At 36.1% G+C, this 27,797-nt stretch overlaps 1 protein-coding gene and 1 pseudogene across 2 annotated transcripts; both read right to left on the bottom strand.

Annotated features, from left to right (window-relative positions):
- Nucleotides 1–12,389: 12,389 nt before the first annotated feature.
- On the bottom strand, nucleotides 12,390–12,824 carry LOC308420522 (ubiquitin-conjugating enzyme E2 variant 1-like; annotated as a pseudogene). The gene has a single exon. The product of its transcript is annotated as a ubiquitin-conjugating enzyme E2 variant 1-like (transcript).
- An 8,282-nt stretch (nucleotides 12,825–21,106) lies between these two features.
- LOC308420245 (snRNA-activating protein complex subunit 5-like) lies at nucleotides 21,107–21,406 on the bottom strand (the record flags this gene model as incomplete). Its single annotated transcript, XM_080916181.1, has 1 exon — nucleotides 21,107–21,406. The coding sequence occupies one exon, from the start codon at nucleotides 21,404–21,406 to the stop codon at nucleotides 21,107–21,109; it is 300 nt and encodes a 99-aa protein (XP_080772307.1).
- Between the last annotated feature and the right edge of the window lie 6,391 nt (nucleotides 21,407–27,797).

The raw sequence follows: 27,797 nt of genomic DNA, 5'->3' as shown, positions 1-27,797 counted from the left end.
TAAGGCTAGACAAGCCAGTCCAGCTAAAATATCTCTCACATACAGGTAACATGTTTGGGGTTAGCCCCTGTTCCAGTTGTTTGGGACCCTCACAAAGGCCAAGCTGCATATCTACTATATATGTATGAAAACCTAGGTCCAGCTCATGTATGTGCTTTGGTTAGTGGTTCAGACTATGAAAATCCCAATGGTCTAGGTTAGCTGACTCTATATTGCTGTGGAGTTCTTATCCCCTTTGAGGCCCACAATCATTCATCCTATTATTCCTTAAAACTTCCTAATCTCCATCCACTGTTTGGTTGTCAGTGTATCTGTCTGATTCAGCTGCGGGGTGGAGCCTTTCAGGGGATAATATGATCATGTCTGCAAGTACAATAAAGTTGTGCTTAGTGTTGTGCTTAGTTGTGCTTAATAGGGATTGGTGCTTACCCATTGGTTGTGTCTCAAATTGGGCAGGATATTCGTTGGCTATTCTCTTGGCCTCTGCTCAATTCCCTGTGCCTGCATTTCTTGTAGACAGGATAAATTTTGCATAAAGAGTCTTGTGGGTGTGATGATGCTCTTATCACTTTGCTGGGGTTCCTGCCTGGCTAAAGGAGTTTGGCTCTTCAGATTCCATAACTCTAATGTAGTGAGTCACAACTAATGACACCCCATTGATTTTTTGGCGTCTTATCTCTGGTGTCTATCTCATTCTGGAGATGCCCCCAGCCTTCTCACCCTCTTCAGTTTCAGATTTCCATTCCCTATCATATCCATCTAACAGTCTTGACAGTTTTTCCTCAAACTGATCCTAAAACCCCCATTCTCCTCCCCATCCTATCTCCATCTATCTGCCTATTTTGACTATTTTATTCCCCTTTCAAAGTGAGATTCAAGCTTCCTCACTTGAGCTTTTGTTCTTTTATTGGGGGCATCCATAGAGTGTAGTATGGTACCTGTATTTTATGGCTAATCTCCACTTATAAGGTAGTATATACCATGTATGTCCTTTTGGGTCTAGGTTACCTCACACAGGATATTATTAAGTACTATCCATTTGCCTTCAATATTTATGTCTTGGTTTTTAATAGCTGAATAGTGTTCCATTGTGTAGATATACCACATTTTCTTTATTTACTCTTCTTGATGGAACTAACCAAGCAAGAACTTCAAGTCCTTGAGAAAAAATTAAAGAAGTTATCAGAAGATGAAAAGATCCCCCATGCTCGTGGATAGGTTGAGGTAACATAGTGAAAACGACCATCTTTCCAAAAGCATTTTATCAACTCAGTATAATCCCTATCAATGGAAAAAGGAATTGTCAACTTTGTATAGAAAAACAAAACCCCAGAATGGCCAAAACAATTCTGAACAATAAAACATATGTGGGACAAATCACCATCCCTGACCTCAATCTATACTACAGAGCAACAGTGATAAAATTTGCATGGTGTTGGTACAGAGACAAACACATTGATCTTGATCAGTGAAATTAAATCAAAAGTCCATAAATAAATCCCCACATCTATGGACACTTGATTTTTGATAAAGAAGCCAAATCCATACAATAGAAAAATAAAAGCATCTTCAACAAATGGTGCTGGACTAACTAGATATCTACATGTAGAAGAATGAAAATGGATTAATATTTATGACCCTGCATAAAACTCAAGTTCAAGTGGATCAAGAAACACAACATAAAACAGGATACATTAAATTTCTTAGTCGAGAAAGTTGGAAATACCCTTGAACACATTGGAACAGGAGACAATTTCCTGAACAGAACACCAATGGTTCAGACTCTAAGTCCAACAATTGATAAATGGAACCTCATGAAACTGAAAAGCTTCTGTAAGGCAAAGGACTGTCAATAGAAGAAATTGGCAGCACACAGATTGGGAAAGAACGTTCACCAACCCTATGTCTGACAGAAGTTAATATCCAAAATTGAAAAAGAACTCAAAAAATAGACACCAACAATAACTAATTTTAAAATTGGGTATAAACCTAAACAGAAAATTCTCAACTCAGGAATCTCAAATTGCCAAGAAATACTTGAAAAAAATGTTCAAAGTTCTTAGTGGTCATAGAAATGTAAATCAAAATAACTCTGAGGATTCATCTTACACACATCAAGATGGTTAAAATTTAAAACTCAAGAGACAGCACATGCTGGTGAGGATGTAAAGGAAGGAGAACATTTCTTCAATGCTGATAACTGCAAACTGGTGCAACCACTGTGGGAATCAATTTGGCATTTTCTCAGAAAACTAGAAATAGTTCTTTCTCAAGACCCAGCTATGCCACTCCTGAGAATATACTCAAAAGATGCTGTACCATACCACAAGGACACATGCTTAACTATGTTCATAGCAGCTTTATTCTTAATAGCCAGCAACTGGAAACAGGCTTTCCTTCATCCTTGAGTTCTGAGGATCGAACTCTGGCTAGCAGGCTTATGTAGCAGCGCACTACTTACTCACTTTGCCATTTTTTCTTTCTCACTCTCTCTTACAACTTTATTTTTAAAAATTAGGGATACATATACCGATTTTTAAAGGCATTTTGGCATAACACTATATGAATACTTTTTGTCAGTTTAATAGCATGCATTGAAATCCCACTAGTTACCATAAGCATAAAGTACATGTAGGACAGAATGTAACATGGAAACAGTTTTCTCGGTGAGTATAGATTAAGCATAATGATCTTTGAATCTTGCCAGCAGGGTTAAAGACTACTTACAATCAGTTTTGTTTTCATGTCACTTACATAGCTACTTAGTGGGAAGTTGAGAATATATCCTGAAGTAAATATTCCTACATAATTATGAGCACTATTTATGGATGTAGAGTAAATCTCTAGCAGTAAAACCCCACTTTCCCCACATAATTCCCTTTGAAGGTTCCCTTAACCATTGCCCAATGTGATAAACTTCTAAAAGATCAATGAACCATATTCTATTCTACAGTAAGCAAACTTATCTCTGTACTATAGAAATTTCAGGGTACCATGGTAAATTTGAGAGTGAATGAAGACCAGTTATCAGGAGAAATTCTTTTTCAAAATGTGGTTCTGAATGTATGAGAGTCTGACTTTCTTACTATTGATATTGACTTAATTCATATTAATCTATCAAGTCCTTAAATAAACTACCATCTACTTTTCAGTATCTTGTATTATGCTATACTTTTCTTTTCTCCCTCATTATAAAATTAATACTTTGAGAACTGTACCATGTATTTTGATCACATTTATACTTCCTTACCCCAACTCAAACACCTCACATCCATCCCCTTCTGGAAACACTCAAATTTGTTATCTTTTTCTTAAAGGTGAGAATTCCATCTTATGCAAAACTTGCCTAACAGTATACTGTGCCCAAACAAATAATTCCCAAATATTTGTTTGACCATTTGAAGCAATTATTACAAATTACCAATATTACAATAGTGAATAATTACAATATACTTACTTACACAGAAGACCAAAGTACACCCATTAAAAAGAGGCAAACTCACAGTCATACATTGCTTCATGATAATTCTATATTCTGAGGCATGCTGTAGATTTTATTCTTATATGAACACCATAGAGGATGCCTGTACCAGCAGCCTAAAAGAATAGGTCAAGCTGTTGAGGTGCCTCATAAAGTGATCACAGCTATAGTAAATATTATAAATGGACGGGAAAAAACCACAAATATAGTAAATATCTAAATCCATAACATACTTAGTTACTATTACTAGCAAGTAAAATAATCGTCATGTATACAGTTTATGGTTCTCGATAAAACAAAAAGAGGGATGGATTTGTTTATTTAATCAACCCCACAAGCAAGGGTAATAATAGCCAATATAAAAACTCCAATTCCATTGCTTTAGGTAATCACAAATATGTAGATGGAAATTACTGATGGAAATATTTTTATGCAGTATGTGACTCTATTATCTCTTTGTCTCTCATGTGTGTGTGCTTAGATAGGGTTATAAAATTAAAAATATGAATATATGTGTACTTACACATGTGATGTATATCTTCTTAAGCATATAGCACTACATAAATTAATATATTTTACAAAAATCATGATTTATGTTTCGCATAAAATAATAAAACCTAGTCACATACAATTAGCTGCAGGGAAAAAATTTAAATATAGCCACAAAGACTGAGAAATACATATTATTTAATCATTTGCTTTTCAGAAATGACCTTATGAGAGACATTGTTTTATCTTTTTGTATCTTAAACTCAAGTTTACATTCTCTAATTATCATAAAATAAGAATATAAGAAAATAATTTTAAATATTGTTGCATGCAATGTCAACATGCATCTTATACATTTTCTATTCATTCCTTAGTATGTCTGTTGTGTGTGTGTGTGTGTGTGTGTGTGTGTGTGTGTGTGTGCACGCATGTATTCACACGCACTTAAATGTGCAGAAGCACTAGTCTGTGTATACACAGGTGGTATCCAGAGGTTGGCTTCTGATATCTTTCTCTATTGCTTTCTTTTAGTTATGAGATAGAGCCTTAAACCGAGTCTTGAGCTCACTGTTTTCTCTTGATTGCCCAGTAAATAAACACATAACATTTTTCCTATCTGTGTTCCCCAGTGATGCAGTTACATACATGTGCCATCACATCTATTCTAGTCTGGGTAGGAAGGATGCAAATTCCAGTCCTAATGCTTGGGCAGCCAGCATTTTACCCACTGAGCCACAACCCCAGACCTCATTTGTTTATCTGACAGATTTGTTTCAGTGATTTATAATCACAATTTGTTTAACATTTTGGTAACTTAGGTTATAAAAACAGAAGTACAGGAGAAAGCAAGAGGGAAAATACTGCAGGAAAGGTATATATAGGATGTAAGGGCTGGAGCCAAACCAAACACTTTCCATATATTCATCTAATAACTAATTTTAGAATAATTTTAAACGTAAGTATATAGGAATAAAATTTAAATCATTGTAAAAAGGGCTTCTACCAGTGCGTGTGTTTCTTATACTCAAGCTGTTGAAAATGTTTTCACTTTCTCTTGCTTTTTCAAGTGGCTTTCATGCCAAGAGGAACATCTTTCCAGCTGAACAAATAGAGTTCTCCTTAGTTCGTTGGAACACTGAAATGTACACTGAATAGAATTTTGAAATAATTCAGTTTTGCTCCAAACACTGAGATTTATTTTTTGAGTACTTGCCAATTCCTCTACACCTGGTTAATCACTTTTCAAAGTACACAGTTGCTTCATTAATGTTCCCCTTCCTTTCAAACACATAAGTCAGAGAAAGATTAAGTCAAGTACTGAATGACGGGCATGTATATAAATATAATAAAATGAAGCTGTGGGTGGAGTCACCGCTATTCCTGCCAACTGGCCCACTGGACTGGGAAATGGTTTAAATGTATCTCACTACTGTCTCCTATTCTTTTCTAGTCTCAAAAACATTTCTATTCTGCAGTATATATTCATTCCCATAGTCTGAAAAGCATGTCTGGATGAATACAAGTTTGCCAGAAGGACATCTGGAAGCAGAATTAAAGCTTAGGTTTCTTTGTATAGGATTTCTGAGGATAACTATGATTCCAAAGGAGAACACATACCTTCAGCCTCCAGCCAACTGTTGCTTCATTCTATAATCACTCCTAATTTGTCGATGTTGAGTAATAAACATTGAATGTAACTCTGAGGAAGATCTATAGTTCCAGCACATACACCAGTTAATTCCAGTGATGGATCTTGGATTTCATTATTCTACCATCTATTTAAGAAAGATCCCAATGTAGAATGTTAGTTTATGGAAATCTTGTATGTGACAGGCTGAGGTTTCATGGTATGCTTCTTCTCTGGCCAGTTGGAAGGATTGATTCTGTTGTTCTCTTGAGTGTGAAAGGTGATACCTCTTGAGCCTTGGAGCTGCACATGAAAATCTCTTCACTTGTATCCTTTCAAGCAAGTCTTGAGTATCTCTTTGCTATATTTTACTTTTTTTGCTTCTACTCTGACTGTGCCCTGTTCTTATGTCTTTTCGATTTGCCTTGGCACACAGTCCAGTAGCCATCACTTCAGCTGGTACCAATTTGACTCCTGGAATCTTAGAACATTATGTGCTTCCAGAGGCCAATTACACATGAGAAACTAAACTTTTGACAATTTATCATCATATTCAGTGGCGGCCTGCTTCATTCCAAGAGAGGAGAATCCTTTTTCCTTATGCATTTATACATCAAGTGTGCTTGCTTTCTTCTGGAAGGCATTCACTTCTAATTAGTCAAAGTAGTAACTGATAATCTCCATCAGTGATGATACACTTAATAAAACTCAGTTGTGGCTGGAGAACAAAATCAGAACAATCAGGAGACATTAGGCAAGAGAACCTGAGTTCTACTCATCACCAGGACTCAGTGTGTCACTTAGTCATCTTCCTATTTAATCAGTCTTAAACATTGTCCCACCGCGCTTTCTTGACGTTTCTCTATCAATGGTCATTTTCCTTTTAGCCTTAGTCGCTACTATTTTGAGTAAATAATATTTGTTTACGTCTCTTCTAATTAAAAAGAAGAGTTCCTTGAAATGACACATCCATATAAAGGCAGGGAAAACAACCAAATCTGAAAATTAAAGATGCTAAAATTTCAGAAATTTATTAGTACCAAGTGGAAAATTTCACATCTGACCTCTTGCCACAATTATAACCCAGGTCAACAGCATACAGCTTGATTAGATATTGATAAAATATAAATCCAGAGTCAAGACTGGCAGTTGTTCAAACTGGAAGCAACATGAGGGGACTACGTATCACAAGATGGTTTCTCTGTCCAAAGTGTTAGAAATAATGAATAAAATTACTTTGAGGTACATATAAGGTTTACATACGGTATAAATGAATTTAACCTTAAACTTGGAATCTTATCACAAGAATTCATCAATTTTATGCAAATATTCCTAATTATGAAAACACCTAACATGTGATATAATTCTTGTCACAAGTATTTCTTTTTATTGTCTATTTTATTCTGTTTTAATTAAAAATAAATGCTTCTCTCATACAATACATCGCAATGTTACTTTTTGTTTAAACCTGCCTCTCCTCTGTCTCTCTTCAGAAAAGAAATAAAGGGCCTCCAAGAGAGAACAATCAAACATGTCAAAGTAAAATACAAGAAGACAGGGAAAAAGTAGTCACACAGAGGATGAACAAGGCAACCCATTAGGAGGAAAATAGTCCAATCCAGGTAAAACATTCAAAGATACATGGGCTTCCCCAAATACACCAAGCAAACAGCCAAAATATATAGGTAGAGGACCTAGTGCAAAATGCTGCAGGCCCTGTGCTTGCTCTTTTAGTCTCTGCGGGTCCTTAGGAGCCCTGCTTAGTTGAGTCAATGGGGCATGTTACTCTGGTATCCTCCAAAACCTGTAACTTCCATAGTATTTCCTCCCCCTCTTCCACAGGAATTCCTGAACTCTGAGGGGAGGGACCTGATGCAGACCTTCAACTTAGACTCTCTATCTATATAATACCAGGTTGTGGGTTTCTGTGTTGGCTCCCATCTATGGCCGAAGGAAACCTCTCTAATGATAACTGTACAAGGCACCAATCTATAAATATAAAAAACTATCATTAGGGGTCATTTTATTGTAGCATGTTTACTATTGTTTCCTATTGTGGTTATACCCTAGTAATCTGAGCTAAGTCCATGTTAATTAATTTTCTCTTCTTCCCCAAATTATCAGTGTTAAGGCATTAGCTTACATGTTAAGTGACATTCATTCACCCTTGAACCCTCAACGTGCATTAGTATAGATGAAAACAATAAAAATAAAGTTATTCAAACAATATGATTTTATTATGTCTGAATAATCATATATCTATTATTATTGAAATATATACCTAGATACATTTATATTAGATAATCTTGTTGCTCAGTGCAGGTTCCTGTCCATATATCTCCAATACTCTCCCTGTTTTGCTCATAGTCATAAGAAGCTTTATACACTTGAACATCATATGACTGTCAACCAATGTGTAGGTAGGAAAGAATGAACAAGAATCTTTACCAGAAAGTTTCTATTTTTAATCAAAGTCGGCAATTATTCTCAGAAAAGTCTAGCATTTTTACTATACTGTTTCACTGAGAGTTTTGTTACATATTCTAGTCCTAAATAAATCATGTTAAAAATGTGACAGCACTAATCTTTTCTCTTTAGTAGTTCCAATTACCACAGTTTGAGATTTTGCCTGAACAAAAACCCTTATTTCAAAATAGGAACTCATTATCCTACAATGCTATCTTTCTCAACTGTCTCTGCCTAACTGATGATTTCTGTATATACTCATCAGTTAAGATAAGACATGTTCATTACCACCCATGTTTATCACAGAATAGGGAGATTCTATGTGATTAATACTTCTGCACTTCATCCCAGCACATCTTTTTCATCCATGCTTGATTGGGTGATTTGTGTCATGTTAAACTATTTGGTTAGGACATCACCTTTAACTAAATTGACCTCTTTTTATATTGCCTTTTCTGAAACATGGTCCACATTTCAGGAAGAATTTTCTTTGAAATCAAAGAGGATCATATTATATCATAACCTCTTGTAGATCCCAAGAGTATCAAAAATGTATTCCAATCCCAATGTGACATGGGTGGCTTTTCCTAATGTGGAACTGGCAATACCTCCAATTTCATTGTTTTTATTTTTTTCTCACTTGACTGTGGGATCACTACATTATCTGTAGTTTCCAGGTCTCAGAAACTCTAGCTCTTTTACTGAGAGTGCTTCTTAAGAAACCCAGGCCAACCTCACTGGTTCTCAGCATCTCCCTCATCAAGTCTGATTTCTAAAGGCTTTCTCTGTGCTCCCTCCCTCATTTTTATTAGAACTCACCAGACTAATCTCTCCTCTCAACATTAGAGCAGTTTTCTATTGCCATCTTCCTTTCATCCTTTGTACTTCTGATGTATAATAGTCTCTGAATTAATATATTTGCTGAGACATAATGATGCACCACAATGAAGATTATTTATGAATAGAATAGTTTTACGCATATTTGAAATAATCTAATAAAAATATTTTCTGCTCATTGATTTGTTTAAAATCACTCATAAAACAAGTTCCCTTTTATCTATACTAAAATAACAAAACCAAAATTTCAGTAAAGTCTGTAGTATATAACACAGTGTATTGGAAATACCTTTACAATATTTATACAAGTTTTACATTTCAAAACTAAAGTAACTCTCTAAGTGCAATTATAGTCTACACTTTATATTCATTTCTTTGACTATTATCTTCATTCTCTGTTTATGTGACTTGATCAGAGTTTTGTGTCTTAATAAAAATTGCTATTCTACTTAGTATGATAATATGAGACTTGACCTGAGAGCAGGAAACCTCTATATTTTTTTTCAATATAATAGAAAAAATTTAAATAGAAGTTAGTGGAAGATAAAAAGGCTCTGGGCAAATGGGTATTTACTTGTAATTCTATCACTGGAGAAGTTTAGGAAGGAGGCTGTCATACAACTCTAGCCTAAGTAGTGAGATGTTATCTCAAAGAAAATGGGTAATCCTTAAACATGGTAAAAATATTACTAGCATATATTGTGAACTAAGGTCATTTTCAACCATATACTGGCTGTGGTGGGTTGAATAAGTTTGGCCCTCATACATTCATATGTTGAAATGCTTGGCCATAGTGAATAGCACTTTTAGTAGGTGTGATCTAATTAGAGGAGGTGTGGTTTTGTTGCAGACAGTTTGTCATTGTAAAGGTGGCTTTAAGGCCTCCACCCAGTGTAGCATTCCACTCTCCTCCTGACTGCCTTCAGATAAAGGTGTAGAATTCTTTGCATTGCCAAGTCTGCGTGTATGGTATCATGCTTTTCATCATGATAATAATGGAACCTCTGAAACTATTAACCAGGCCCAATTACATATTTACCTATATAAGAGTTGCTTTGGTCATGGTATCTTTTCACAGCAATGAAACAGTAACTAACGGACTGGTATATTGGGTACTGATATGAAATAAAGAATTACTTTAATTTGATAGATTTATTGTCCAAATACAATTTCATAGTAAGTGTTTTAAAATGAGAGGATTTGGGGGGGGGGAGAGAAATGACTTGATGCTTAAGAATACTGGCTACTCTTTCAGAGGACATGAATTTAATTTCCATTATGCACACAGTAGCTCAAAACCAGCTTGGGGATCCCATACCTTTTTCTGACCTCTGTGGACGTCAGTCATGCAGTGCACAGATGTAGATGCAGGCAAAACTCCCACACACATGATTTTTTTTATTCATTTCAAAAAAACTAAACAATGATTTTTATGAATTAACTAATTTCCACATGATATAACATACATAAGTTAATAGCTCAATATATTACCTTCAGTATGTCAAACAGTAGTAGTGTAAACATAGTAGCTAAGGACCAAATAAATATTAAAGTACTTATAATTAATTATAACAATGAGGATAACTTTGGAACCATATATTGACAAAATAAATATAAAAAAGCTCAAGCTTAACTAATAATTCATTGCATGATTGCTAATTTAAAATATGTTTACCAGCAGTCCTAGATCCAAAAGGAATTCATCTCATAAGTATATTACTCACCAATAAATTATCATTCTTTTCATAATCTCAAACTTTCTTTTTTCAAGTTTTGAAATCCACAAATAATAGTTACTGTGACATCAATTTTCAACTATTTTCTAGACAGGGCCCTGGAATCTTCATTTCTATGTACTAATTTAATCCATAAAACCATCTAGAAAGAATACAGTATTTATTCTTATATATACATACAGAATTAAGGAACTATGAGACTAAATTCAAGGACTCTTGCAATAGCAAATAACAAAAGCTCTGGATAAAATGATAAAACTAAAGTTTTACTGTAGCTAGTCCCCTTTTCTGGCCTCCCTGAGCAGCACAGTGTTGCATTAGCTCTGAGAATTATACCTTTGTGTTCAACTCAGTGGGTAATTTGAAAGGCTGGGCAGACAACACTTTTTATCATCTGGTAGCATGTCTACAAAAGCAATTGTTCCTTTGCAGTGAAGGAGGTTCCTGTCACAGGACCCTTGATTATGCTGAATGCCAGGCCTCAGATGAGCAGTGGCTACCATTTCCATCACAGCAAGCCTCAGATTTCCAGTTCCCTGGCATGGTAAATGATAGCTACTACATAAAAGTAACTTGTTTTTAAATTCTTAAAAATATATTTTTATTTCTTCTTCTTACTTAATTTTTATGTTTTTATTTGACTTATTAAAAGGAAAATATAGCCAAAACATCACAATGTTGAAATTTCTGCTATGAAAATCCTTATCCTGTAAATTCATAGCCTAAATCTCACAATCAAACAGGCCTTGATATAGCAAGCTATTTTTCCATATGAATAACACTTTGTTTTGCCTTTTTTTTTTTTTCAATTCCATGCTCTTTTTTTGGGAGGGGGAGATGGAAAAAGGCATAGGCCAGGGTTGGGAGGATGAAGAGATAGAGGCCAGGCCAGGCCAGGCCAGGCTCTTCCAACCACATCTGGTGGATTCTGGCCACAGCAAGTGTTGGGTGGTGATGGTCAACAAGAGACCTGAAGAAGAGGAAAGCAGCACCCCTTGATAAAGGTGGGGAGACAGGAAGCCCAGAATTCCTTACCCGCGGCCAATTTCAGTGGAAAGGAAGGTTACAATCTAAGCTTTGGCCAACGGTGGGAGTGGAGGAGTGGAGACCATGGCTTAGGTGGGACATCACTTAATACTTAAAAAAGTAGTAGTACAACCAAAGTGCTCCAATACAGCAGTGGTCAGTTCTACGGCTGCTATCTCAAGCCTCCCCATCTAGTCTAAGTGTCACCACACAGCTATGGTGGAGGGCAGGGCAGGCAAAGGCAGACCCAAGCCATGTGCCAGCAGCAAGTGATTGTGTGATGATGTGTGACGTGGCTGTTCACAATTGCGTTAGCTGTGCCCACTGCTCCCAAAGGAAACCGATTTCAACACACCCTTTCTCTCTCTCTCTCTCTCTCTCTCTCTCTCTCTCTCTCTCTCTCTCTCTGTCTGTCTCTCTCTCTCTCAACCTTATTTAATTAAAAAAAAGAGGGATACATATACAGATTTTGTTTTTATGGCGGTTCCTCAACACACCTTCTTGATCCCAGAAGTTCAACAGCAGTTACACTGGACAGATGCTGTTACACAGCACAACTTAAGGTATTTCAAAGGGACAAGTTAGTATCAGAACTGTGTCTCAGGATGAAGTCTGAGTGGGGCTTCCTCTCCAGTAATTTGAGGTCTACAGATGTATCTAGAAAATTCACTACTGTGGAAAATGAAGACTTGCGTTGGATGGGGAGGGGAAGACGGGACCTTGGTGACTAATTGCTGTAACACTGTCCTTCTGGAGGATGTGGCAGCTTCATGTTCTCTTTTGACATCATCATGCGCCACAATTCCTACAGGATGATTGATGCTGTGGAAATTCTGACTCTGTCAGCACTGCTGTGGCTCTCGGATCCACCTCTCCATTTGAACTGATCATGCCGCTCATCTTGTTACAAATCTTACAAACAGGGTACATCCAGGTACTTAGGCCCACATTCCATTTTAAGGCTGTACAATTTAAGGTTTTCATAAATTGTTCGTGGAGGCCCAATTATCATGCCTGTCTGTCTTGTAAGTGTCATGTCCTCGTCATCCTCAAGACCCCAGCTAACTATGCCCTCATCTACTCCTTTCTGCCCTTCTTCCAGCTCTTCCAACAGTCAGAAATTTTGAGGGACATTTACCCCCAAGCCTGTGGTGGCTGCCATCTTTAGTCGTTGTGGCTCAAAGGCCAGCCAAAAATTGTTTTCAAGGACAAAAAATAATTAACTATTTAAACAAAAACAATTTTCCAACATCCTACCAAAGGATACAGGACACTTAATCAGCTGCACGTGCTCAGTCCAATGGTTGATTGAGAATATCTGACTCTGTATTTGTCAAGCTCTGGCAGAGACTCTCAGGCTTCTGCTAGCATGTACTTCTTGGCATCCACAATATGGTCTGGGTTTGGTGACTGTACTGGAATGGATCCCCAGTTGGTGCAGTCTCTAGATGACCTTTCCTTCAGTCTCTGCTTCCTCAGTTTGTCTCCATTTCCTCCCATGAGTATTTTGTTCTCCCTTCTAAGAAAACCTGAAACATCCACACTTTTATCTTTCATCATCTAATTTCTTAATCAGTAATTACATTATGAAAAGTAGTACATGTTTTGATAAATTTAGTGACTCACATTATAATAGGATCTCACATTTTTTAATTAGTAATCTTAAGAATAAAGTTTGGATAACACAATTTGGACTTTTAAACTTTTGTTATTGTATTTTTAATTTTGGCACGGGAGGAGGTCACAAGGAAGGGGAATGAACATAGAAGGACTGGGAAATGAGAGTTATCGAGGTGCATGGTGTGAAGTTTCCAAACAATCAATGAAAAATAGACTTCAAAAAATGAATGGATTTTTATTATTCCAAATGAATTTGCAAATAGCTATTTCTAATTCTATGAAGAACTGAGTTGGAATTTTGGTGTGGATTGCACCTCATTTGTAGATTGCTTTTGGCAAGAAGGCCATTTTAATTATATTAATCCTGTCAATCCAAGAGTATCAGAGATCATTCTATTTTTTTTTGAAAGCATTCTTTCTTTAGAAACTTGAAGTTCTAGTCATGCAGATCTTTCATTTGCTTAGTTAGAGTCACACCAAGGTATTTTATATAATTTGTGATTATTGTGAAGAATGTCATCTCCCTAATTTCTTTCACAGACTGGTCATCATTTGAGTACAGAAAGGCTACAGATTTGTTTGAGTTAATTTTATATCGAGCCACACTGCTGAATATGGATGTTGTTATATGCATTAAGATTCTATTTTATTAACCCAACACACCAGTCTGGCTAGAACCAGGTGAGAACGGATTTCAACTAGCCAGGGGGCAGAGAGATCTCAAAAGAGCTCCTGGAAAGTGTGCGCCTGACCAGCTTGATCCAGGGACCCAGGAACCCGGTGGCATTGGGCCCTCTGTTTCCAGCCAGCTGCTTATGGGGTACACAACAGGCATTGGACCATCCGCCACCAGGAACAGCAGAAATCCAGGGACACAGGCCAGGTACAAGGGAAAGGCGAGAACCAATCACTGACAACAAGATGGCAAAAGAAAAGCAAAAGAACTTACCCCAGGGAAACCAAGACAACCTGGCAACACCGGATCCCAGCTCTCCCATCACAGCAAACAGCAGAATGCCAAACACTCCAGAAAAAAAAGACTCAGACATGAAATCCTACCTCAAGACGCTGATAGAGATCCTTAAACAAGAAATGGAGGAAAAGCATAAAGAATTAGAAGCTTGTAAGGAAGAAACAAAAAAAACACTCAAAGAACTCAAAGAACTAGAAGAAAACAGAAGCAAAAGGATGAAGGAATGGAAGAAGGAATTTAAAACAGAAATGGACAAAATAAAGAAAACACTAAAAGAGACAACAATAGAGGCAGAAATCCCAAAAAAGAAATCAGGAATCACCGATGCAAGCATTTCCAACAGACTACAAGAGATGGAAGAGAGAATATCAGGGCCCGAAGACAACGTTGAAAACATAGACAAAACAGTCAGAGAAGATGCAAAAAACAAAAAGCTCCTAACCCAAAATGTCCAGGAGATCCAGGACACAATGAGAAGACAAACATAAGAATAATAGGAAAAGAAGAGGGTGAAGAATATCAACTAAGAGGTACAGTAAATATCTTCAACAAAGTCCTGGAAGAAAACTTCCCTACCCTTAAGAATGAGATGAACACTAGAATAAAAGAAGCCTACAGAACTCCAAATAGGTTGAACCAGAAAAGAAATTCTTCCCGACACATAATAGTCAAAACACTAAGTGCCCAAAGCAAAGAAAGAATACTAAGAGCAGTAAGGGGAAAAGGTCAGGTAATATATAAAAGCAGACCAATCAGAATCACACCCGATTTCCCAGCAGAGACTATGAAAGCTAGAAGAGCCTGGACAGACATCATGCAGACTCTAAGAGAGCACAAGTGCCAGCCCAAGGTGCTATACCCACAAAACTATCAATCACCATAGATGGGGAGATTAAGATATTCCAAGACAAAGCTAAATTCTCATAATATATGACCACAAACCCAGCACAACAGCGAATTATAGGTTGAAAACCCAATACAATGAGGGGAACAACCTCATAATAAAGACAGAAAAACTTCAAAGCAAGAAAACCAAAGGAAGAAAGACACACAGGCACAATTCAACCTACCAAAGCAAAAAATAGCAGGAAACAGCAACCACTATTCCTTGATATCTATTAACATAAATGGACTCAACACCCCAATAAAAAGATATAGGCTATCAGACTGGATACATAAACAAAACCCAGCATTTTCCTGCATACAGGGAACTCATCTCAGAGACAAAGACAGACACTATCTCAGAATAAAAGGTTGGGAAAAAAATTTTCAAGCAAATGGCCACAAGAAGCAAGATGGAGTAGCTATTCTAATATTGAATAAAGTAGATTTTCAACCAAAAGTTATCAAAAGGAAGGACACTTTCTACTCATTGCAGGGGAGATCTGACAAGAGGAACTCTCAATCCTTAACACATATGCTCCAAATACAAAAGCACCATATTCATAAAAGAAACCCTACTAAAGCTCAAAAAATACATTTTATACCACACAATAACAGTGGGAGACTTTAATACACCACTTTCACCAATGGACAGTTCATGAAAACAGAAATTGAGCAAGGACAGTTTAAAACTAGCAGAGACTATGAACCAAATGGAATTAATAGATATCTATAGAACACATCATCCTAAAGCAACACAATGCACCTTTTTCTCAACACCTCAAACAACCTTCTCAAAAATTGACTAGATAATTGGACACAGAACGAGCCTCAATCGATATAAGAAGATCGAAATACTCCCATGCATCCTTTCAGACAACCGTGGTTCAAGGCTGGTCTTTAATAACAACAAAGACAACAAAAAGCCCATATACACATGGAAACTAAACAATGTTCTATTAAATGATGGCAGGGTCAAAGAAGAAATTAAGAAAGAAATTAAGGATTTTCTAGAATTCAATAAAAATGAAATCACAACATAACCAAACCTATGGGATGCAATGAAGCAGTACTGAGAGGAAAACTCATAGCTCTGAGTGCTTCCAAAAAGAAATTGGAGAAAGCATACATTAGCAACCTGACAGCACAGTTGAAAGCTCTAGAACAAAAAGGAGCAGATACACCCAGAAGGGGTAGATGGCAAAAAATAATCAAACTTAGGGCAGAAATAGACCAAATAGAAACAAAAGGAACCATTGAAAGAATCAACAAAACCAAGAGCTGGTTCTTTGAGAAAATAAAGTAGATTGATAAACCCTTAGCCAGACTATATAGAGGGCAAATAGAGTGTATCCAAATTAACAAATTCAGAAATGAAAGTGGAGAAACAACAACTGAAACTGAGGAAATTGAAGAAATCATCAGATCTTACTACAAAAGCCTATACTCCACAAATCTGAAAAATCTGAAGGGAACGGATGAATTCCTAGACAGATACAAGATACCAAATTTAAACCAGGACCAGGTAAACCATCTAAATAATCCCATAATACATAAAGAAATAGAAGCAGTTATCAAAAGCTTCCCAACCAAAAATAGCCCAGGTCCAAATGGGTTCAGTGCAGATTTTATCAGACATTTATTGAAGACATAATTCACCAAATTTTTCCACAAAAGACAAACCAATGGAACAATACATAACTCATTTTTAAAGGCTACAATAACCCTCCTTCCTAAACAACACAAAGACCTTACAAGGAAAGAGAACTTCAGACCAATCTCATTTATGAACATTGATGCAAAAATACTCAACAAAATACTTGCACACAGAATCCAAGAACACATCAAAATGATCATTCACCATAATCAAGTAGGCTTCAACCCTGGGATGCAGGGATGGTTTAATATAAGGAAATCCATCAATGTAATCCACCATATAAACAAACTCAAAGAAAAAAAAACACACATGGTTATCTTACTAGATGCTGAGAAAGCATTTGACAAAATCCAACACCACTTCATGTTAAAAGTCTTGGAAAGAACAAGAATGAGGGGCCCATACCTAAACATAATAAAAGCAATATACAGCAAACCAACAACCAACATGAAACTTAATGGTGGGAAACTTGAAACAATCCCACTAAAATCAGGGACTCAACAAGGCTGCCCACTCTCCCCCTACCTATTCAACATAGTACTAGAAATCCTAACTGGAGCAATTAGACAGCAAAGGGGAATCAAATGGATACAAATTGGAAAGGAAGAAGTAAAAACATCACTATTTGCAGATGACATGATAGTGTACATAAGCGATCCCACAACTTCCACTAGAAAACTTCTACAGCTGATAAACAAGTTGATCAAAGTGGCTGGATATAAAATTAACTCAAACAAATCAGTAGCCTTCATATATTCATAGGACAAACATGTGGAGAACGAAATTAGGGAAAAGGTACCCTTCACAATAATCACAAAATCTATGAAATACCTTGGTGTGACTCTAACTAAGCAAGTGAAGGACCTCTATGACAAGAACTTCAAACCTCTAATGAAGGAAATCAAGGAAGATCTCAGAAAATGGAAAGATCTCCCATGCTCATGGATTGGAAGGATCAACATTTTAAAATGGCCACCTTAACAAAAGTAATCTACACATCCAATGCAATCCCCATCAAAATTCCAACCCAGTTCTTCATTGAATTGGAAAGAACAATGTGCAATTTTATCTGGAATAACAAAAGACCTAGAATAGAGAAATCCATCCTCAACTACAAGAAAACATCTGCTGGAATCACTATCCTTGACCTCAAGCTATAATACAAGGCAATTGTGCTGAAAACTGCATGGTACTGGTACAGAAATAGGCACGTGGATCAATGGAATAGAATAGAAGCTCCAGAAATGAGCCCTCATGTATATGGTCACCTGATTTTTGACAAAGGTGCTGTAAACATTCAATGGAGAAAAGACAGCCTATTCAACAAATGGTGTTGTCCAACTGGCACTCAACATGCAGAAGAATGAAAATAGCCCCTTTCTTATCTCCTTGTACAAAGCTCAAGTGTAAGTGTATCAAAGATCTCCACATTAAACCAGGTACACTGAAACAATTAGATGAGAAAGTAGGGAAAAACTTAGAACACATAGGCACAGGAGAAAATTTCCTGAACAGAACACCAATGGCTCAAGCTCTAAGGATTAACAAATGGGACTTAATGAGATTGCAAAGTTTCTGTAAGGCTAAAGATACTGTCAAGAAAACAAAACGGCAACCAACAGAATGGGAAAAAATCTTTACCAACCCCACATCAGATAGAGGCATAATATCCAATGTATACAAAGAACTCATAAAGCTAGACACCAGAGAATTAAACAATCCTATTAAAAAATTGGGTACAGACTTAAACAAAAAGTTCTCAATCGAGGAATATCGAATGGCTGAGAAACATCTAAGGAAATGCTCAACATCCTTAGACATCAGGGAAATGCAAATCAAAACAACCCTGAGATTCCACCTCACACCAGTCAGATTGGCCAAGATCCAAAACTCAGATGACAACAGATGCTGGCAAGAATGTGGAGAAAGAGGAACACTTCTCCACTGCTGGTGGGGTTGTAAACTGATACAACCACTCTGGAAATCAGTCTGGCGGTTCCTCAGAAAAATGGACATAGTATTACCAGAGGACCCAGCTATCCCACTCCTGGGCATTTACCCAGAGATCCTCCAACATGCAACAAAGATACATGCACCACAATGTTCATTGCAGCTCTATTTATAATCGCCAGAAGCTGGATAGAACCCAGATGTCCTTTAGTAGATGAATGGATACAAAAATTGTGGTACATTTACACAATGGAGTACTACTCAGCTATCAGAAAAAATGACTTAACCAAATTCTTAAGAAAATGGTTGCATCTAGAGAATATCATCCTGAGTGAGATAACTCAGTCACAAAAGAACAGACATAATATACAGTCATTGATAATGGGATACTAACCTCAGAAAGCTCTGAATATCCCAGAAACAACTCACAGACTATGTGAAGTTCAACAAAAAAAGAATATATTTTAATTAAAATAAAACTATATTACATCCCCCTTTCCTCCCTATAGCCCCTCCTAGTTTATATCATATCCCATCAAATTAATACTCTCTTTTCCTTTATTATTGTTGCATATATACATATGTGTATATATATGTACCCACAAATACTTAATTACAACTGTAAAAAAAAGTAATCCTATACTTTTATGCAAAAATGCTGAAAATTTGTATTCTTATCTTTGTTTTTAAAATAAAAAAGATTCTATTTTATGTGCTGTTAGTACTGATTAATACTCTTAATTAGAGGGTGTCTATATTTTTCTTGAGATTCCCAAAACTTTATTATTTATAGAATGTAATATCTTACCAATTGAAATGGAATGCTGACACACAGAACAATATTAAATTTTTTGCTCTGTGTCAATCAGTTCTAGAAATATAAGACAAAAAGTATAATAGGTTATTGAAGAAAATGGGAAGGGGTTCATAACTTCTGTGCAAAGTGCACTTCTAGTTAATTAGATCTCTTCCCATGGCTTTCTTGTCTCCCAAATAGACAAATACACTAATCCTTTATAGGAGAGTTTTGGGGTGAAGACTTGTATACATTTCCCCAATGTTATCTTAAGTACTATGCAAATGAAATGAAAGCAGAGATTTATGACTTTGAGTTTGTGAACTTGCCGTGTTTAGTCTAGAGTTACCTATCTCATTTACATTATATTAACATTTATATAGATACTTAATTTAGATAATGTATTACACAAAATGAAAAGTGTTGGCTTATCAGGCTTGCAAAAGAAGCCATATTGTTCACATGTTTTCCTTTAGGCTATGAGGCCAATATTCTTGAGACAAAGCAAGCTCCATTCTGAAAACTACTTTCTTAGACCCCTACTGTCTTAATATTCTATCCTCTAGGAATATACAAATTATAGAAAAATATCCAACAAATTCACTCAATATACTCATCTATTTATTCATTAGTTTTACAAACACTTTCTTTTTTTTTTTTTTTTTTTTTTTTTTTTTTTTTTTTTTTTTAATCCCTTGGTTTCTTCTTTGGGAGAACATCTTACACAAGACCAGTGTATATATGGTGTTGTGTAGGGAGCTGTCAGGTCAGGGTGTATATGATATATTTGGTGTGAGTTGAGGTGTGCTAATGGCTAGAGGTTGCTGGCAGTTTTCTTCTTTTTGAGACAGGTTCTATGTAGTCAGGCTGTCGAGTTTGCTGTGTGGACCATCACACTGGCTTGACATCCTGCCTCTGCCTCCCCGTCACACATCTCATGTGACTGAATCTAGGTCAATTTGTATAGTGTTTGCCTTTTACAGAAAAGGAAAAATAAAAGATGGAATAGAGACTAGTTGATCTCACTTAGCCTAATACTCCAGTGTTTAACTGATGGTAGGACTTTGCATGTGTTTTATTTTGGCTTTAGTCCAGGTTGGCTTCACAGCAGTTGGCAGTCCTTCTCACCAGAGCATCCCAAAGCCTGTGGTTATAGGTGAGTAAATAACAAAGTTAGCTAAAACTCTTTATCATATCATGATCTTTTACATAACAATCAAACTTTTTCTTTTGTAGCTTTCTAAGTAAACCTTTCCAACATGTGCTGAAATTGAGTGGTGTGCCTGCATCATCACTGTTCTTTTCAGACAGGATCTCTGAGTGGCTAGACAGGCTGACCAGTGTGCTCCAGGGATCTGCTGGTCTTCCTATCCCCAGTGCTGGGGTTCTGGGCATGTGACACTCTGGGGCTCCAAACTTAAGTCTTCACATTTGCATGTAGTTACTTTGTCAACTGAGCCTCTTCCATTCATGAGTGTATCTTTCATAGGCCTTGCATGACAACTTTGAAGAGATGAAGTGCCCAAGACTTGGTCTGTATAACTAACCCTAGCCCTTGTCCCCCCTTTAGGAATCAGATTCTTCCTCCTCCTCTTCTTCCTCCTCCTCTTCTTTCATTGGGCTCCCTGTGCTCAACTTCAGTGTGGTTTGATTGATTGACGCTTCATTGTCTACATGAGGTGACATATCACATAGCTGTTTAGGTGCAGGCTGAGAAGACAGTGTCTCAGTTCTTCCTTGAGAACTTATCATTGACTGGAGGGCCAATTCCTCAACCTTGAGGCGGTTCAGTTGATCATGCAAGGCCGCCTTTAGGGGCAGTAGTGTCTCTTCCTCCTTGCAGAGCTCCTGCAGCTGACTCAACATCCTCTTCCACTTACAAACACTTTCTTGTCTACTCCTATCTGATCACATTCTAGCTAGATGATCCAAATGAGAATATGAAAACTAAATTATGATACCAAGTGTACTAACAGCATAATAAGATAATAATTTATAAAACTAAAATCTTCTGAGGCTTTATTCTGACAACTCTAAAGAGCAGATTATTGTTAGGATTAAGATGCAAATTCATAAGAAACAGAGGCAGGAAAATGACAATAAGAAAAAAAGGGGATGGAAAGGAAGGATGGAGGGAGAGAGGAAGAGAGAGAGGTGGGAGAGGAAGAAAGAGGGAAGATATATATATATATATATATATATATATATATATATATATATATATATATAGAGAGAGAGAGAGAGAGAGAGAGAGAGAGAGAGAAGAAATGAAATCACACATTAATCAGTAGTTCACAGACACCTTTCATCCCCATGACTGATATTCTGCCCTCATTCAGTGTGAAAATCTATTCATTAAATACCTTCAGGGGTAGAAACTTATGTCTATGAAATTTTACATAAATTAATTGAATATCTTTCATTTGTCCTACAAAATATCTAGTGGGAAACTATAATGCACAGAATAATTAAATTATGCTGCCAAAATATTTCTCTTTCTCATAAATTTTGTTGATTCATTACGATGTTTTTAGCTATGTTCATGATTACTTTGGAAATGGGATACAGTAGTAAAGGTTTGAATAACTATGTTGAAAGTTGCCTTCATTATGTTAGGTTTTGCAGGTTTAGGTCAAATAATTCTGCCACTTTTTATATCTGTAAATTATCTATATTTTTAATTTCTAGTACTCCAGGAGATGTTGACTGGTAAATGGAGAAAAGACTTTGCTTGAGCATTTGTTTGGTAGAACAAGCCCAAATACTTCTCAGAGAATGAACAGATCTCTGCAGCTTGTTAATCTGTATGAAGATGATTTGTGCTTTCAATTCATTGTAAATATGGCACAATAAAATCTTGTGTGATTTTATGATTAATTCTTATTTCCATGTGGACAATAACATGATTATGAAGTATTGATTTAGTACCTACTTTTTTCAGTTCCTCACAAAATACTGAGTTGCCACTACTTCTAACATTACCCTTTCAGATTTTCAAGTTGAATCTATCTTTCATAAGCCTTGAACTCCTGTATAATGATTTAATCTATTATCAAGGACCAAGTTTCCTATACAGACTCTGATAAGATTCAGTCAATAAATTTATCTATTTGTCATCTTGGTATCTGGGGTTGTAAATATTTATGTATGTGCGTATGTATAAATATATGTATGTATGTATGTATGCATCTATTTATCTACTCATTCATACTTACACCTGGAATTCATGTATCTGCATGCATATCACCAATATTTGAAATTTACAGCTTTATTTATCAATCCATTTATCTATTATATGTGTCTATGTATTTTATATCAACCATCTATGCATCATTTACACACACACACACACACACACACACACACACACACACACACACATACATATGTGATGCATCTCATCTACTATATGAAACCAATGAATTTCTAAGGTAAATAGAAAAAGAAATATATCATATGGGATCATCATATCAAGCAAGTCTCATAAATTTATCTTTGGCAAAACCTTTTGAAACAACTTCTATAAGAGTATATTTGAGTCACTCCTCACAGATATTCCTACTAGAATGAGGAGTGTTTAGATTTATTGCCTTAAAGTTGTTTTATGGTATGTTTTCAGAGGGCAGTGATTTCCAGGTATATTTTTTGCTGTTGTTATCAGAGAGCATGGGACAGGTCTTAGGGTCACTCAAATACTCTGAGAGTCACTTCTTCAACACAAAAATCTATGATGATCAATAGAAAAAAATTACTGGAGATCTATGAACAAGAAAAAAGCAAAGGAATATAAGAGGATGCAGTAAGAAATTTATAGTTTCTGCAACATCCAAGTAATTTCTATGCATTCTGCCTAGTTTTATGTCAACTTGAGAGAAGAGGGAGGCTCAGTTGAGAAACTGCCTCTATAAAAGATGGCTGTAGGAATGCCTGTAGGACTTTTCTTAATTAGCGACAAAAGAGGGCCAGACCTATTGTGGGTGGATGCATCCTGGGCTGTGGTTCTTTGTTCTATAAGAAATTAGCTGAGAAAGCCATGGAAACAAAGTCAGTTTGCAACACTTTCCCAGGGCATTTGCATCAGCTCCTGCCTCCACATTTCTGCCTCTTTGAGTTCTGTCCAGACCTCCTTTAGGAATGAACTTCCACTCTGAAACATAAGCAAAATAAATGCTTTTCTCCCCAAGTTGTTTTGGCCGTAGTGTTTTATCATAGCAATAGCAACCATGCTCAGTGCAGGTAACAGAACATATTATAGTCTATATCTCTACTTAAGAAATATCAGACATAATATTTATACTGTTTCATTATTAATAACATTTTGCTAGGCATTTTGGTATATGCCTGGCATCCCAACACTTAAGAAGCCAAGGCAGGAAGATTATAAATATAAGGCTATTATAGAAAGTCTACAGCCTACAAAAGGTTTCTTGTCTCTGAAACAAAATTACAAAGGATTTTTATGAAAGACAACTGAGAAAACTCCATTTTGATTCTGTTTGTTCACAGTTTTATGAACACATAAACATATAGTTAAGCCAGTATATTAACTATGAATAGTTTGGACCAGAGGAAGCAGAGCTCTGCTACTTACTTGTGAAACTTTATTTCTTCTTTCTCAGACCTACTATAACCCATATAATAAGACCTCAGAAAATTGGACATAATACTACCTGAAGACCCAGCTATTCCACTTCTGGGCATATACCCCAGAGACACCTTAGTACACAACAAAGATATATGCACCACAATGTTCATAGCAGCTCTATTTATAATAGCCAGAAGCTGGAAAGAACCCATATGTCCTTCAGAAGATGAATGGATACAAAAATTGTGGTACATTTACACAATGGAATACTACTCAGCCACCAGAAACAATGACTTAACCAAATTCTTAAGAAAATGGATGCATCTAGAGAATATCATTCTGAGTGAGATAACCCAGTCACAAAAGAACAGACATAATATGCAGTCACTGATAATGGGATGCTAACCTCAAAGGCTCGCACTGCCCCAGAAACAACTCACAGACTGTATGAAGTCCAAGAAATAAAGAAAACAAAACAAAACAAAACAAAATAATTTCTATACAACAAGAAAACTTTGACTATTTCCATGTTACATTTGTTTTACATGTACTCTATGCTCATTGTAACTATTAAGTTTTCAATGCATACTATCAAACCTTTAAAAAAAATCAAGTACTGACTAAAAAATATATTCATACAGTTTTATGTAAAAATTATTTTAAAATCTGAAAAAATGTACTGACAAAAATGTATTGTATAATTTTATGCAAACAATGCTTAGAATCTGTACATTTATCTTTGTTTTGTAAAATAAAGTTGTTAAAAAAATAAGTCCCTGTTTACTGCTGAAGTTTTGTCTGAACATATGTCTTTCTCATGAATCTAATTTTCAATTGCCACTAAGAATTTTTAATTGATAATATTTGTAAAAGAATGTTTTTTTAAATTACTATAGACAGTTGGGATATAGTTTATTTGTTCAACATGCAAAACAAAATCACCCAACAAGGACGTTTGTGAGCAGTAACATGGGACCAAATGGTATAATGGTCGTTTTGATTTATAAAATACACTTAGCAGTAGAAAAGCAAAATATCTCATTTAAATAAACATGATGAGAAAGAAATTAAGGAAAAAAACTCCCTTCACAATAGCCACAAAAATAGAAAATATTTTGGAGTAACACTAACCAAACAAGTGAAAGATCTATATGACAATAACTTGTGTCTCTTAGAAAGTGAAGAAGATTTCAGAAAATAGAGAGATCTCACATGCTCAGGGATTGGCAGAACTAACATAGCAAAAATTTCCATCCTACCAAATGCAATCTACAGATTCAATGTAGTCCTCATCAAAATCACAATACAATTCTTCAAATGCATGTAAAAAGCAATTCTCAAATTCATCTGGAGGGGCAAAAAAGAACAAAATAGCAAAAATAATTCTTAACAAAGAATGAATGACTGGGAGAAATCACCATCTCTGATCTCAGGCTATATTACCAAGAAATAGTGATAAAAACTGCATGGTACTACCTGAAGACCCAGTTATTCCACTTCTGGGCATATACCCCAGGGAAGCTCAAACATACAACAAAGACACATGTGCTACAATGTTCATAGCAGCTCTATTTATAATAGCCAGAAGCTGTATAGAACCCAGATGTCCTTCAGTACATGAATGAATACAAAAATTGTGGTATATTTACACAATGGAGTACTACTCAGCTATCAGAAGCAATGACTTCATGAAATTCTTTAGAAAATGGATACATCTAAAGAATATCATCCTGAGTGAGATAACCCAGTCACAAAAGAACAGACATAATTTGCAGTCACTGATAATTGTATACTAACCCCAGAAAGCTCAGAACACCCCAGAAACAACTCACAGACTAAATGAAGTTCAAGAAAAAACAAAGGCAAAAAAAAAAAAAAAAAAAGAAAATGAGAAACTATTATGCTTAATTTTTACACACCAAGAAAACTTTGACTAATTCCAGGTTACATCTTGTTTTACATGTACTTTATGCTCATTGTAACTAGTAAGATCTTAATGCACATTATCAAACCTTAAAAAAAAAAGTACTGACAAAAATGTATTCGTATACTTTTATGCAAAATGCTTAAAATCTGTACATTTATCTTTGTTTTTTAAAATAAAGTTTTTCAATTAAAACAAAAAGCAAAAAAACTTCATGGTATTGATAAAGAGACAGATAAGTTGGTAAATGAAATAGAATTGAACTCCCAGAAATAAAACCACAAACTTACACATACTTGATCTTTGACAAAAAAGTAAATATATACAATAAAAAACAAAAGCATCTTCAATAAGTAGTGCTGGCCTAACTGGCTGTCTGTATGTAGAATGAGAAAAATAGACCTATATTTCTCACCTTGCACAAAGCTCAGGTCCAAGTAGATCAAGAACCACAACATAAAACCAGATACACTCAACCTAATAGAAAAGAAAGTGGGAAAGAGCCTTGAACTCATTGGCACACGAGAAAATTTCCTAAACAGAACTCCAACGGCTCAAGTATCAAGATCAAAAATTGATAGATGGGAGCTCATGAAACTGGAAAGCTTCTATAAGGCAAAGGACATAGTCAATAAGATAAATTGACAAAAATTTTTCACTAACCCCCATTCTATAGATGGTTAATATCCAAAATATTAAAAGAACTCAAGAAGCTAACCACCAAAAACCAAACATCCCAATTAAAAAAAATGGGGTATAGAACTAAATTGTAGAAAAGCACCTACAGAAATGTTCAAAGTTCTTAGTGGTCAAAGAAATGCAAATCAAAAGACCCTGAGATTTTACCTTCCACCAATTAGAATGGCTAATATCAAAACTTCAGGTGACAGCCCATGTTGGCAAGGATATGGAGAAAGATGAACACTCCTCCATTGCTGCCGGGATTGTAAACTAGTACAAGCCCTCTGAAAATCAATTTGGAGGTTCCTAAAAACTTGACAATATGTCTAAAAACCCAGTAATACCACTCTTGGGAATATACAAAAAAGATAATCCACCATGCCACAGAGTCACGTGTTTCACTGTCTTAACAGCCTTTTTGTGATAACCAGAAGCTAGAAAAAACCCAGATGTCATAATACCAAAGAATGGATACAGAAAATGTGGTTCATTTACACAAGGAAATACTACTCAGACATTAAAAAAGAGGACATCCTGAGTTTAGGCAAATAAATGGAATTAGAAAATATTGTCCTGAGTTAAATAACTCAGACCCAAAAGAACATGTATAATATGTAGTCACTAATAAGTGAATATTAGAAAAAAAGTACAGAATACCCAAGATACAGTCCATAGACCTCAAAAAGGTCAACAAGCTTAAGGGCCCAAATGAGGATGCCTTATTCCCACTTGGGAGGGAAAAGGAAGCAATCACAAGGAGAAAGGGAGCGAATGTCCTAGGAGGGAAAGGGGATGGGGTTTGGGGAAGCGAGGACAATGTAGGAGGACCAGTAACCTGGACACCTGAGATCTCTCAGCCACTGGATCACCAACCAGGCAGCATATACCAGCTGATATGAGGCCCTGAACACATATACAGTTGAGCACTTTCAGGTCTCTATTCAGTCAGAGAAGATGCACCTAATCCTCAAGACACCAGATTCCCCAGGATGTTAAAAGCTCTGGAGGGGTGGGATGACTGAGTATATCCTTGTGGAACAGGGGAGGTGTGTGTGTGAAGGGGAAGG

This window comes from Micromys minutus (genome assembly GCF_963924665.1).
Source record: "Micromys minutus genome assembly, chromosome: 4".
NCBI lineage: Eukaryota > Metazoa > Chordata > Mammalia > Rodentia > Muridae > Micromys > Micromys minutus.
This window is presented reverse-complemented; position numbering and strand designations above follow the sequence as displayed.